The following is a 12,050-nucleotide window of genomic DNA, read 5'->3' as shown; positions in this document are numbered from 1 at the left end:
TTGAGCAAGACCTACTGGGCAGCAGTTGCTGGGACCACTAGGCCTGTGCTGCTTTGGTTTCTTTGAATAAAGACTTAACTGCATCGACACCATGTTTTTTTTATTGCTGACCTACGCTTGAATCTGGCTACTTCCAAACAGAAATCACACAACCTTTGTCATTATAAAGCATATCAGGTTTTTTTTTAATAAAGTTAATAGCAGCTGCTTAATTTTATATGGTTGTACATATTTGATAAGGCTTGTTGGCATGGTCAAACACAATCCAGTCAAACCAGCATTTCCCACAGCTTTAAGAGTCTTCTCATGTATATTTACCATATTATTATTCCTTACTTCCCTGAGCCTAGTAAGTTACTGGGACAACCATCACAGAAGCAGTTCAAGAGACAGTGGGCTTCTTGGTTCATTTGGAGGTATTTGAGCAGAGGCTGGATGGCCCTTTTGTCAGGGTTGCTGTAGTTGCATCCTGTAGATTCTGCACTGAGCAGGAATTGATTTTCAAGATCCCTTCCAACTCTGTAATTCTGTTACCCAGACTCTCTAAGACTCTTGCTTCCCAGTGAGCTCTGCCCTTTTAATATCACTGAAGCCCAGAGAGTGACTTCTGGCTGGGAACTAATAGGCAAAGGAGCATGAGTTTTCATTTGTCAAGGGATGTTGGTAATATTTTTGGTGTAAATGCCAAAATACATTGGTTAATTTTTTATTCATACTGGCTAGTGCTTGTTTGGTATATGGATGATATATGGCTTTCTGTCAAGCAAGAGCTGAGACTGGCCAGATTTCCACCCTTGTGGAAGCAGGATGAAGTGGGTGCTTATATTTTCCCCCTTTCCTATTTGTGGTTTCTGGGGTTTTGTTGGTAGTGGTGTTAGCAACTTAGCCTTTCAAGTTCTTCCACCATGTGCTTGTTCTTTCTCATGCTAGTAGGTGTCTGTTTTGTTTGCAATGGATCTATTGTGCCATGGAGGGGGAAAATAACACGTGATGTCTAGGACTTTTTCCATTGTCACCTTCAATGTAACAAACATCCATCTCTACTAGCTCTCAGAAAGCATTGCAAAGCTCACTTATCTCAGGCACCGTTGCTGTCGATGTTGCCATTTCTATTTGAGATTGTTCTCTTTTTTCATTTTAGTTGTTAGTTTTAGATAGCAATTAAATCTGTATTATTTGCCCACTGCCCTAAATAATTGGTAGACAGGCAGACAAGCAGGGAGACAGAACTGTGCACCACAAGAAGACACTGGGAGGGATTCTGATGCCCCAAGACCAGAAGTCTCTACAGAAATCGATTCAATAAGATCTCACATAAAGAGTGAATAATTTGACATGTTTCACATAAAAGTAGAGAACCTTATTGTTCCTAATGTCCATAACATCAAGACAGAACTGCCAGCCAAGCCTTATGATGCTCTGCCCTGATTTCATTTTCCACATCCCAAATAAAGTTTTTTTTTAAATATATATATTATAATAATAATAATAATAATAATAATCCAGTACCAGCAAGGCTTCAGTATCCCACCAATGGTGGCTGGAGCTGATGTGATATGTTCACTTATGCATCTCATGTCTGGAACAGAAATCAATCCAATGAACATGATTTGTGGCTGCTGCTGCTGCTGCTGCTGCTGCTGCTGCTTTCACTCCTTAAACAATACACAGCTGATGTTTTGTTCCATTTGCATTGTGTTTCCTTTGCATTAAAATGAATGGTCTTTGTGCTGAGATGAATGGTGTGGAACAACGTAGTCATAATGCAGTTAGTTACATAATTAATTAAATAACATTCATTCCACCACAGTGAGCAGTGTGATGCATAACACAATTTGTTAGAAGCCAAACTACAATTTAATGGAAACAGCGCTGCCTGAAACAAACATAGCTTGAAATGGAAACCAATGCCTTATTGCATCCCTGTGCCAGACAGATTTGACCCTATTGATTTCCCCATTCAACTTCCTTTTTTCTACCCATTCTTGAGAAGTTTTCTCTTTTGAAATCAAGTAATGGGGAATAACTTAGAGGGTCATTACATGAAATTTCAAATTGGGCAACAAATGCAGGGGAAGTGAATTGGATATTGCTGGCCGGCCAGATCACTACCTTCCCCCACATCTCATGGGCCAACTTTGACAGGTGTCAGTCACCCAAAGTTACAATGGTGTCACAATGATATAAAGTGACCCATTTCCCTTTGCCTACATGGTTAAAAATAAAGCCACACGGGTAAAGGTACAGAGCTTTGCAAGCACCATTGATTGGCAGCCTTTACAAAACCACAACTGTGTCTTTGTAAGCACTGCTGATTGGGTGAGTGTTGGTGCTTGGAAAGCTTGTTTCAAAGCTATGTTGGTGCTTACAAAAGCACTGGCACAAGTACGTGGCTTAGTCAAAACACCCTCACAGTCCTAATGGGGAGGCCTGGCAGGTCTAATTAGGTTGGCAGACCAGAGGTTTCCCACTGCTGCTCGAGATACAAGTTTTGTTTTGTCTTCAACCTTTAGCGAAATTAAGCTAGCTGCCTCCTACTATTTGGAATTATGAATGAGAGAAAATTTAAAATGTTCCAAAAACTTTGACCGGTCCATGTTGGAGGGAGACAGGAGACAAGAGACAGGAGTATGAGTAATATTTTCTGCAAGTCTGCTGCCTGCTCTTATCCTTAATCAAATGCAACCCCCACTCCCTTATAACTAAGCAGTGTGGTTTTTATACTTCCTTCCTTAGCTGCAGATTCACAGGCCTCGAACTTGAAATAGTCAAGAAAGAAATGATGCAGAGGCACTGCCATTCCTTGTAACATTTCATAAAGGAATGCATTAAAACTCTTTACTTTGAGCTACAGATGCACATTGGATAGATTGTGCACATGTAGCGCTGATCAAATAATTTCTGCAGCATTACCAGCTGTTTAGGGATAGGGGAGGAAGGGGCAGAGGGACACAATTCAACACAGGACCTGTAAAAGCTTGGTGTGTGGTGTGTTCACAGCAGCCCTTTACATGTAGCAAGGACATGTTCTTTGCATGCAAAAGGCCCTAGGTTCAGTCACATGCCTCTCCAGTTAGAAATGAGTGGGGGTGCTGTCTGAAAACCCAGAGGTGTATAACCAGGCACTGTAGACAATATTGAGCTAGACAGACTCTGTAGAAGGCAGCTGCCTATGTTAAAATTTCATTCAAAAAACAACTTTGGTTCAGTCGTGAAAAATAACAATAAATACCGGTAGAAGCTATCTGTAGTACAGGCTGCAAATGGTTAAAAGTATTTTCTCAAAAACAAATCTCGTTTCTTTTTCTGATAGTTTTCTGATAGTTACAAGCTTGGTGGATCAGGGGAATGCTGTGGACATAGTGTATCTTGATTTCAATAAGGCTTTTGACAAAGTCCCCCATGATATTCTTGTAGAGGAGGGCAACCAAGATGATCAAGCGTCTGGAAACCAAGCCTTATGATGAATGGTTGAGGGAGTTGGGTACATTTTGCCTGGATAAGAGGAGATAGAGAGATATGAAAGATATCTTCAAATATTTAAAGGGCTGTTACATGGAAGATGGACCAAGCTTGTTTTCTCCAGCTCTGGAGTGTAGTTACAAGAAAGGAGATTCCAACTAAACATCAGGAAGAACTTTCCGCCTGCAAGAGCTGTTCAGCAGTGGAATGGACTTCCTCAGAAGGTGGTGGATTCTCCCTTGGAGGTTTTAAAGCAGAGGTTAGATGGCCATCTGTCATAGATGCTTTAGTTGAGATTCCTGCATTGCAGGGGGTTGAACTAGATGACCCTCAGAATCCTTTCCAACTCTACAATCTATTATTCTACATATCAATAACAATCACATTCAGATTGTGCCCAAATGTGAACCGGTATCTATTTAATGTGTTTTTAACAGTGTTAACATATTTGCTATAATATATGTCAACATATTTGCTGTAACAGTCTGGTTACAGTATTCTGAATCAGCTGAAGTTTACAAATACTCTTCAAATGCAAGCCCACAGAAAACATGTTACAATAATCTGAACAAGGTGTTACCATGGCTAGATTTGACATCTCTAAGAACAAACATCATTGGCACACCAGACTCAGGTACCAAAGGTATTTTTGGTTACCACTGAGATATTGATATCTAGGATCAAGTATTAATCCAAGAGAACACCCAATTGTACATCTGAGTCTTCAATGGGAGTGCAAACCAATCTGAGATAGGTTAACTTTTGTTCCTTGATCCATTTGAGGTAGGTTAGGGTGACGGATGGGGTCTTTCAATGGTGGGCGATTGAGAACATACCAAAGGAAGAATTACTGCAAACAGCACAATAAACAGTGGAATTTGCTTCCACAAGGTGTAGTGACCAACACCAACTTAGGTTTTAAAAGGGGAACAGACAATTTAATGACAATAAGGTTATTAGCATCTTCTAATTACAATGGCTTTATTTTACCTGCAGTATCAGAGACAGTAAGTCTCTGAATACCAGTTTCTGGAGTGCAGAAGAAAGAGAGTCAATAGTGCATCACCCCTGCTTGTTGGCCTCATATGCACGTTCAGGTGCCTGTTGCGAGAAACAGGATGCTAGACTACATAGGCCTTTGGTGTGATGAAGTAGTCAGGCTCTTCTTATGTTTTATTACTGTTACTATAGCATGATCTTTATTTTTTACAATTCTAGTACTTACCGGGTAAATAACAAAATAACCAAAAACAACAACAACACGTTTTCAAATCCTGATGTTCATAGCAAATATATATATATATATATACACACACACACTGATGTAATTGCAAGTTCAAAATAACATTTAACATTTTAATTACTTGTTACTGTAATAATCAGTAAAAAGATTTGATAAAATATTCTAGTTCGCTTCAAAACTACCAGTACTCCACTCCTGTCTTTTCTCCTTGTTTCTTATGAAATGAGTTAATGGCGATATAGGCCAACATCCACATTTTGTCCAGCCACTCTTTTAATGAAGATAAATTTGAGAATTCCAAAATTAACCTTGTATTTATATGACTTACTGATTCTTTACCCGTCTAGTCTCACCCCCAAAAATATTTTAGCCAGTGTGCATTCCTTGCATGAATGATAATATTCATAGAAGGGTAAAGGTAATTAAATAAATATAAAGATTTTATGTTTGGTTTCAGGTAATATCATAATTGCACAACACTACTAAAATGATGTTACTGCATTCATGAGCTTGCAGAAGATACTGCATTCTAACATGGAAACAAAGCAATCAACGGTTTCAGTAAAAGGAGGTAGCATGTTTTGACACTACTTCAAGATCAGCATCATTAAATGCTTCAAGCATTCAAGGGATTTTCCTCAGACTGGCTGTTTACAGCAGCAAGTGTATGTCTACATCACTTCTCATGACTCACTTCATAGAAGCTTTGTTAAGCCTCATTCCCAGTTATGAAGGAACACAAAGATCAGGAATTAATGGGGTTTTACGCAAACAGCTCTCAGTTGTCTTTCTATGATTTCTAGCTGTTTCTTGGAGTAGGAATTGGTGAATGAGAACATGTGCACAAATCCAACTGTGGGAGTTGACAGGACAAGGAGGCAAATTAAAATGGTTAGTATGAGGAATGCTATGCAATGTTCCTGCAAGAGAACTTGAGGGACATCACTATAAGGCTAGTAGTATCTGATGTATGAGATACTTAGTTCTAAGAAGGAGAAGAAGTGTGTAGGATAAACTGTGGACAGCATAGCAGGGCTTAAAGGTGGTTACCTATGATGAGGAATTCACCGGAGGTGGGGGGAGAAATAACCAAATATTAAGTGAAGGCAAGCAACTTTCCATTTGCACAAGCTGCCTGCACATGACTACTGGCAAGTCCCACTGCAGATCCCACACCCCAGACCTCGCTGCGCTCGAACACGGGGCTGGGTGGCCGGGGAGCAGCATGGGCGGCAGCGGCTGTGCCGCCAGCGCGCGAGCACCCACCCACCCACCCGCCCATGGGGTCGGGTTGGGGAGGGGGCGCCCGGTATGCTGACGGGCTCGCGGGGGCGCCCCTGGGGGCCCGGCGCCCTAGTGCGCCGCGCCACCCAGCCCCTATGACGAGACGGCCCTGTGTGTGTGTGTGTCCAGCATGACTAAACCGCTTCTGGTGCATGGAACACTATGATGAGTGCCAGAGCGCATGGAAACACCATTTACCTTCCTGCCACAGCAGTACCTATTTATCTACCCACGCTGGTATGCTTTCGAACTGCTAGGTTGCAGGAGCTGGGACAAAGCAACAGGAGCTCACCCTGCCGCACGGATTCAAACTGCCAACCTTATGATCAGCAATCCCAAGAGGCTCAGTGGTTTAGACCACAGCACCACCTGCGTCCCATTTGCACATCACACAAACCATGGTTTAGTGTGTTGTGCAAAGGCAGGAATGAGCTGCAACAAGCCTGCAACTTGCACATTACACCCTCCCCTCTCCTTCCACATGGCTGAAGAGAGAACTTCAGAAGCTTCTACAATTAGATAACCACAGTTTCACCCTTAATACACAATTGTGGTTAATACCTAGCTTGGTAAGTTTCAACAAGCCACCTTAAGAAACCAGTTTGAAGCTGGGTGTTTGAAATAAACTAGAAATCTAATCTTAGTTTTTTATGCCAAATTAAACAACAAACTATGGTTAAAGGAAAGCAAATGATCCCAGCTGTGTAAGAGGAAGAGATGGGATGAAAGCATGACTGAGACTCTCTATGGCTTATTCCTGCTCATGCATGTTACACCAAGAAGACAATGTGTTGTTCATCTACGACAGGCATGGCCAAACTTGGCCCTCCACCTGTTTTGGGACTACACCTCCCATCATCCCTAGCTAACAGGACCAGTGGTCAGGGGGTGATGGGAATTGTAGTCCCAAAACAGCTGAAGGGCCAAGTTTGGCCATGCCTGGTCTTATGAAAACAACATGTATTTAATGCATGGGGTTTCTACCTTATTATTTGTTTTCCTTCCTCTTTTAGTAGCAATGTGTCAAAGCTGCCATGCTCTGCACTGAGTATACTAATTGCTTCGTTTGGGTGTTACAATTATTCTAATCTTATGTCATTGCTCCACTTAACTGCAGATTTATCTGTTCGCATGAAGTTGAGAAAAACATATATCTTGTTGTCTCTGTCTTTCATTCCTCTGCTAAAAACAAAATCATTCTTATATTCAACAGTTTGAATCTACCACATTAAAACAAATAAGAAAAACTAGGACAAAATGCAGCCAGTGAGCACCTTTTATTTTCATTATTTTTAACCATAGACCTGAGCATGTGCTTAACTTTTTCCCATTGACATTAATAAAAATGCTTAACTTTGGCTGAATTATATACAATACAACTGAGATTCTCCTTTCAACATATTGACTTGCTCTAATAACACTTTTTTTTTAACCTTAGAATTCTAAGCAAGTTAAGTCAGGAAATAAACCGACATGAAGAAAGAAAAAGTTTTTTTCCAAAAAGGTAGGGAAATTGTTCAGTATTTTTTTCTTGTTACAACAGTAAATGAGTTCTCTTTTGAATTTTTTGGAGTAGAAATTGGTGAATGAGAAGAAGAAGAAGAAGAGTGTGGATTTGATATCCCGCTTTATCACTACCCGAAGTAGCCTCAATGCGGCTAACATTCCCCTTTCCCCTCCTCCCCCACAACAAACACTCTGTGAGGTGAGTGGGGCTGAGAGACTTCAGAGAAGTGTGACTAGCCCAAAGTCACCCAGCAGCTGCATGTGGAGGAGCAGAGACACAAACCCGGTTCCCCAGATTACGAGTCTAGTGCTCTTAACCACTACACCACACTGGCACTCAATGAGAACATAATCAAATTTAACCGTGGGGTAGAGGGGGAAAGGCCACTATATTTAAATGAGATGTGGAGGAGGAGCAAACAGGTGACCATGTACACCTTTGAAAACTAATTGTATAACTTAATTTGAATACATTAAATATGGTTTCCATACTCTGTGAATGAATAGAAAAAACAAGTCCAAAATTTGAGAAGACCCAATCTAACCTGAACATGAACCCAGATATTTATTCTACAATCCCAAACGAGTGTGATTGAGATGCTTTCTGTTTAAATGGTTTGTAGATCATTAGTGCATGGAATGCCTTTTACCTGCTGTGGCTGGTACATCATCTGCCATTCTTGGACAGGGATAGTCTGGCAATGATGGGACATGCACCGGAAACCCCAGGACTTGATTATTGGAATGAACTCTATGTGGGGCTACCCTTGGGTCTGATCCAGAGTCTCCAGCTGATGCAAAAAGCTGCGTCCAGACAGCTGCCAGACTGCTGCCTGCACATAACTCAGATGCTCAGAAATTTGCATTAGCTGCCCATACACCACCAAGCCAGGTTCAAGGTACTTGTATTAAATTACAAGGACCTTAACAATTTGGGTCGAAAACTGCCTGATCCTTTATATCCCTGCCTGATCACTGACAACTTTAGAGGAGTCACTGTTCTTATGCACCAGGAGTTCTGTGAATTTTCTGGAACTCCCTTCTAGTTGAGGTCAGACCCTTCATACTGAACTTCCATTGTCTATGGAAGACTTATTATTATTATTATTATTATTATTATTATTATTATTATTATTACTGCTGCAGGCTTTTTAACTGAAGCAGGCTTTTTAACTGCTTTTGTTGTTTTAAATATATATTTTTCTTTCTGTATTGTATCCTTGTAAACCACTTCAGAGGTTATTGTGGTTTGTATATATCCCAGAGGAGTACATTGGGCTACTTAAACTGAGAATGGTTTGCTGGGGCAGTCAGTAGCTCCTGCTTTAAAATGCTACTTCTGAGGTTTTAGCTTTTTAAAAAGATAAACTTATTTCCCCCTCACTGTTCATGGGAGGAGGACTGGCCTCAACCAGCTTGTTGTTCAAAACTGCAAAACAAGATACTCATTTGTGAATTTATTTGCTCAAAGGAAGTGTCTGAGGCAGCAACAAGAAGCTGTAGGATACCTCTGATTGTTGCTAAAAACACCAGACCTCTATTTATTCCTTGCTTTTCTCCCTGGCAACAAAGTAATACCAAACACATCATGTAAGTGTGCTGCAAAGTTTTTTGCCTCAGAAAACTACAGGCAGCAAAGAGGGGCAGAGTTGGGGAATCTCCCAGGACAGTGGCAAAATGGCATCTGTTTAACTACACAACCTTATTCTTCCAGGTGTTATGTTATGGATCTTTTGCACTTTGCCACGATTTTACATTTTATCATTTTAGGCACTGTATTTTGGCACATTTTGCCTAAATGATGTTGGTTACAATGTACATTTATTTGGATACATGGTGGCTAGGTATTATAATGCTCAACTCAAATATATTCAATTTATAATTGAAATATGAAATATTAACTTTCTCATTTTCTTCCCAAAATTGCTGCAGGTCACAAACACAGAAGGTACCTGAAAATCCAGGTAAATAAATTTAGATCTGTGTCCACTTTGCAGATATTTAGAAGCCACCCTCTTCAAATTCAGTTTTGTTCTGTAGTGTTCTCTGTCTATGGATTTGATCCAGACTAACAGAGCAATCCAAACTATAGGAAGACATTGTAATTTACACCATGGTAGAGTGCACTGGTGCAGATTTTTTTTTTAGGAGCAAATGCTCCTGGGGGCCAGCGAACCCCCAGTACCCCTGAGCGTCTCCCAGTAGGCATGTCTCTAGAATGGCATGTCCCTTCACTCCAGAGTGCCTCTCTGTGACACTTCTCTTATGAAAAGTGCACACAAGTCTTCTGGCATCACATAGCAAGAAGAAGGAAACAACAGTAGATCTAAACTACGTTTTATTTACATTCTATACAGAGAATCCATTGTCACGTCTGTGTTCTCCAAGCTATGGCAGAACAAGCAATTGCATACTGCAAAAGTGAAAGTACAGTACAATAACATGCTCAGACAGAAGAGATAAGACAGTATTCCGTTCCCACACTCTTCTCGGACAACTCATGTGATTTATACTAATCAGACTAGCCAGCATCGGCTACGTAAAATCCCAACATCCAAAACTAGTGGAGGAGAAACTAAATATTTAAAATTGAGTTTGACTTGCACAACCCTTTTTGCCACTTAATTTACACTGGGTTGCTAGGTTACATGTCCTGAATGGAGTTTGGAATAAGAGTTTGGATACACACTGTGTTGCTTTTCCATTCAGCAGAAGCAGCTGAGCCAGAATGGAAGACTCACACAGACTATGTACAGTTGAGCCAAGACGGCAGACTTTAGCCGACATAGCCCCCGCTGAGCCCAGGCTCAGCCAGAAATCCACCTTTTCCAAACCCCTCTCATCCCAACAAATCTTTGGTTTTGATTGCTCCCTAAGTTAATTGCATTTAGTTCCTATTAAAATCAATGGCACTTAAGTCATGTCTAACTTTTCACATTTATTTCAGTGGAGCCTAAATGCAAGTTTTAAATGGATCAAACCTTTTCTTATTCAGTGAAACAGTGAAAGCTAAAGTGGGGAAATATATAACATGGCAGTGTTTATAAACAAAATGTAGCACACACAAAAACTGATCCATAGTAATGTAGCTTCACAGAATTTTGTTGCCTTTCCACAGAATATAGACAAGATGAAGGTGATGGTTGGTCTTCCTTTGTAAGTATTTTTTATCAACACTACAAACGTATTCAGCTTAAAAGAATAGCATGACAAATGTCACTGGACTTATACAGTGGTACCTCGGGTTACATACGCTTCAGGTTACATACGCTTCAGGTTACAAACTCCACTAACCCAGAAATAACACTTCAGGTTAAGAACTTTGCTTCAGGATAAGAACAGAAATCGTGCTCTGGCGGCGCAGCGGCAGCGGGAGGCCCCATTAGCAAAAGTGTTCTTCAGGTTATGGACAGTTTCAGGTTAAGAACGGACCTCCGGAATGAATTAAGTACTTAACCAGAGGTACCACTGTATGTTCCTCTTTACAGGCATCCAATGTAGGTTATTTGGGGGGTGAAGCTGCTATTGAAACTTGACAAAATAAAAAAAATAAGATTTCTTCAACTTTTTAAGATATATGGAGTAAACATCCTTGATTATCTCATTCTCTGGGACTGTTCAAAAAGCTGTTTGCCTGTTCTACAGGTTCAAGGAAATAGAGGCATGTTTGGAGGGGACACATATGAAAATAATATATTTCCAATTGACTGATTGCCAATGTTTCACTGGAGGGCCAGTCTGAGAAATCTTATTCGATTGGCACAATTAAATGCTTGAGGCAGATATAACTGACAAGTGCCATAGGAGTTCACCTATGAGGGTTTTGTTTTCTTCTCTTCTCTGATACCCTGATGTTGCATCTGAGTATATGAAGGCACAAGAGGGCATGTTCATGTGAACACTCTGTGTTCATACACAAGCCCCAGTGTCCCTGTGTGTATTGCTCTGTGTGCTCAGTTTATGACAGGGAAGGTCTGCAGGGGCATTTAGTCATATTTCCTTGAATGTGAATAGAGTGCCTAACAAAGTAATCAGAGGGGTCAAAGTCAATAAGAGTTTGTGTTTCAAGGCAGCATCCAATAAAAAAAATAGGAGCTAGGCAAAGGGTATTATTCAACAAAGTGTTGCTCAGAGTAGACCCATTGAGATTAATGAACATGATACATTAATTATAATAGGTCTCTTCACAGTAAGATGTAGTTGAATACCACCCAAAGTTTTTATACCAGAAACAAGTTGCTGAGGTGATCAAACTTTTGGGCCTTAACTTTATACGGCCTAGTCTTCTGAGATTGGATACTCAGACTGACTGGATGTGCAGGCTGACTGGATGCTCAGGCAGGCTAGCATTGTAGCTTAAATAGCACTATAAATCCCAAAGCTAAGTATGCCAGATTCACATAGGAACAAGAGCATCGGTGTGGCTGCTGGGAGCTCTGGGTTGAGACCTGTCCCTAGCTCTCTACAGACATTTGTACTACAACTCAAACTTCTTCTAATATACAGGCTAAAGTGATACCCAATAAACAATCTGCTGGTGGCTGGTATGTAAAGC

At 40.7% G+C, this 12,050-nt stretch overlaps 1 protein-coding gene across 6 annotated transcripts in view; it reads left to right on the top strand.

Annotated features, from left to right (window-relative positions):
• The window catches only part of LCP2 (lymphocyte cytosolic protein 2), a 40,944-nt gene that overhangs the window by 10,012 nt on the left and 18,882 nt on the right, over window positions 1-12,050 (top strand). For 4 of the 6 annotated variants that reach the window (XM_033139860.1, XM_033139861.1, XM_033139863.1 and 1 more), the window contains exons 4-6: window positions 7,428-7,493; window positions 9,425-9,459; window positions 10,614-10,651. In XM_033139860.1, the coding sequence (XP_032995751.1) occupies window positions 7,428-7,493; window positions 9,425-9,459; window positions 10,614-10,651 (139 nt within the window). The remainder of the gene's footprint in view (window positions 1-7,427; window positions 7,494-9,424; window positions 9,460-10,613; window positions 10,652-12,050) is intronic. The other 2 variants (XM_033139862.1, XM_033139859.1) reach the window with 1 other exon arrangement.

Source organism: Lacerta agilis, chromosome 2 (assembly GCF_009819535.1).
Source record: "Lacerta agilis isolate rLacAgi1 chromosome 2, rLacAgi1.pri, whole genome shotgun sequence".
Classification (NCBI taxonomy): Eukaryota; Metazoa; Chordata; class Lepidosauria; order Squamata; family Lacertidae; genus Lacerta; species Lacerta agilis.
Note: the sequence above shows the minus strand (reverse complement) of the source record. Positions and strands in the feature narration are given on the sequence as shown.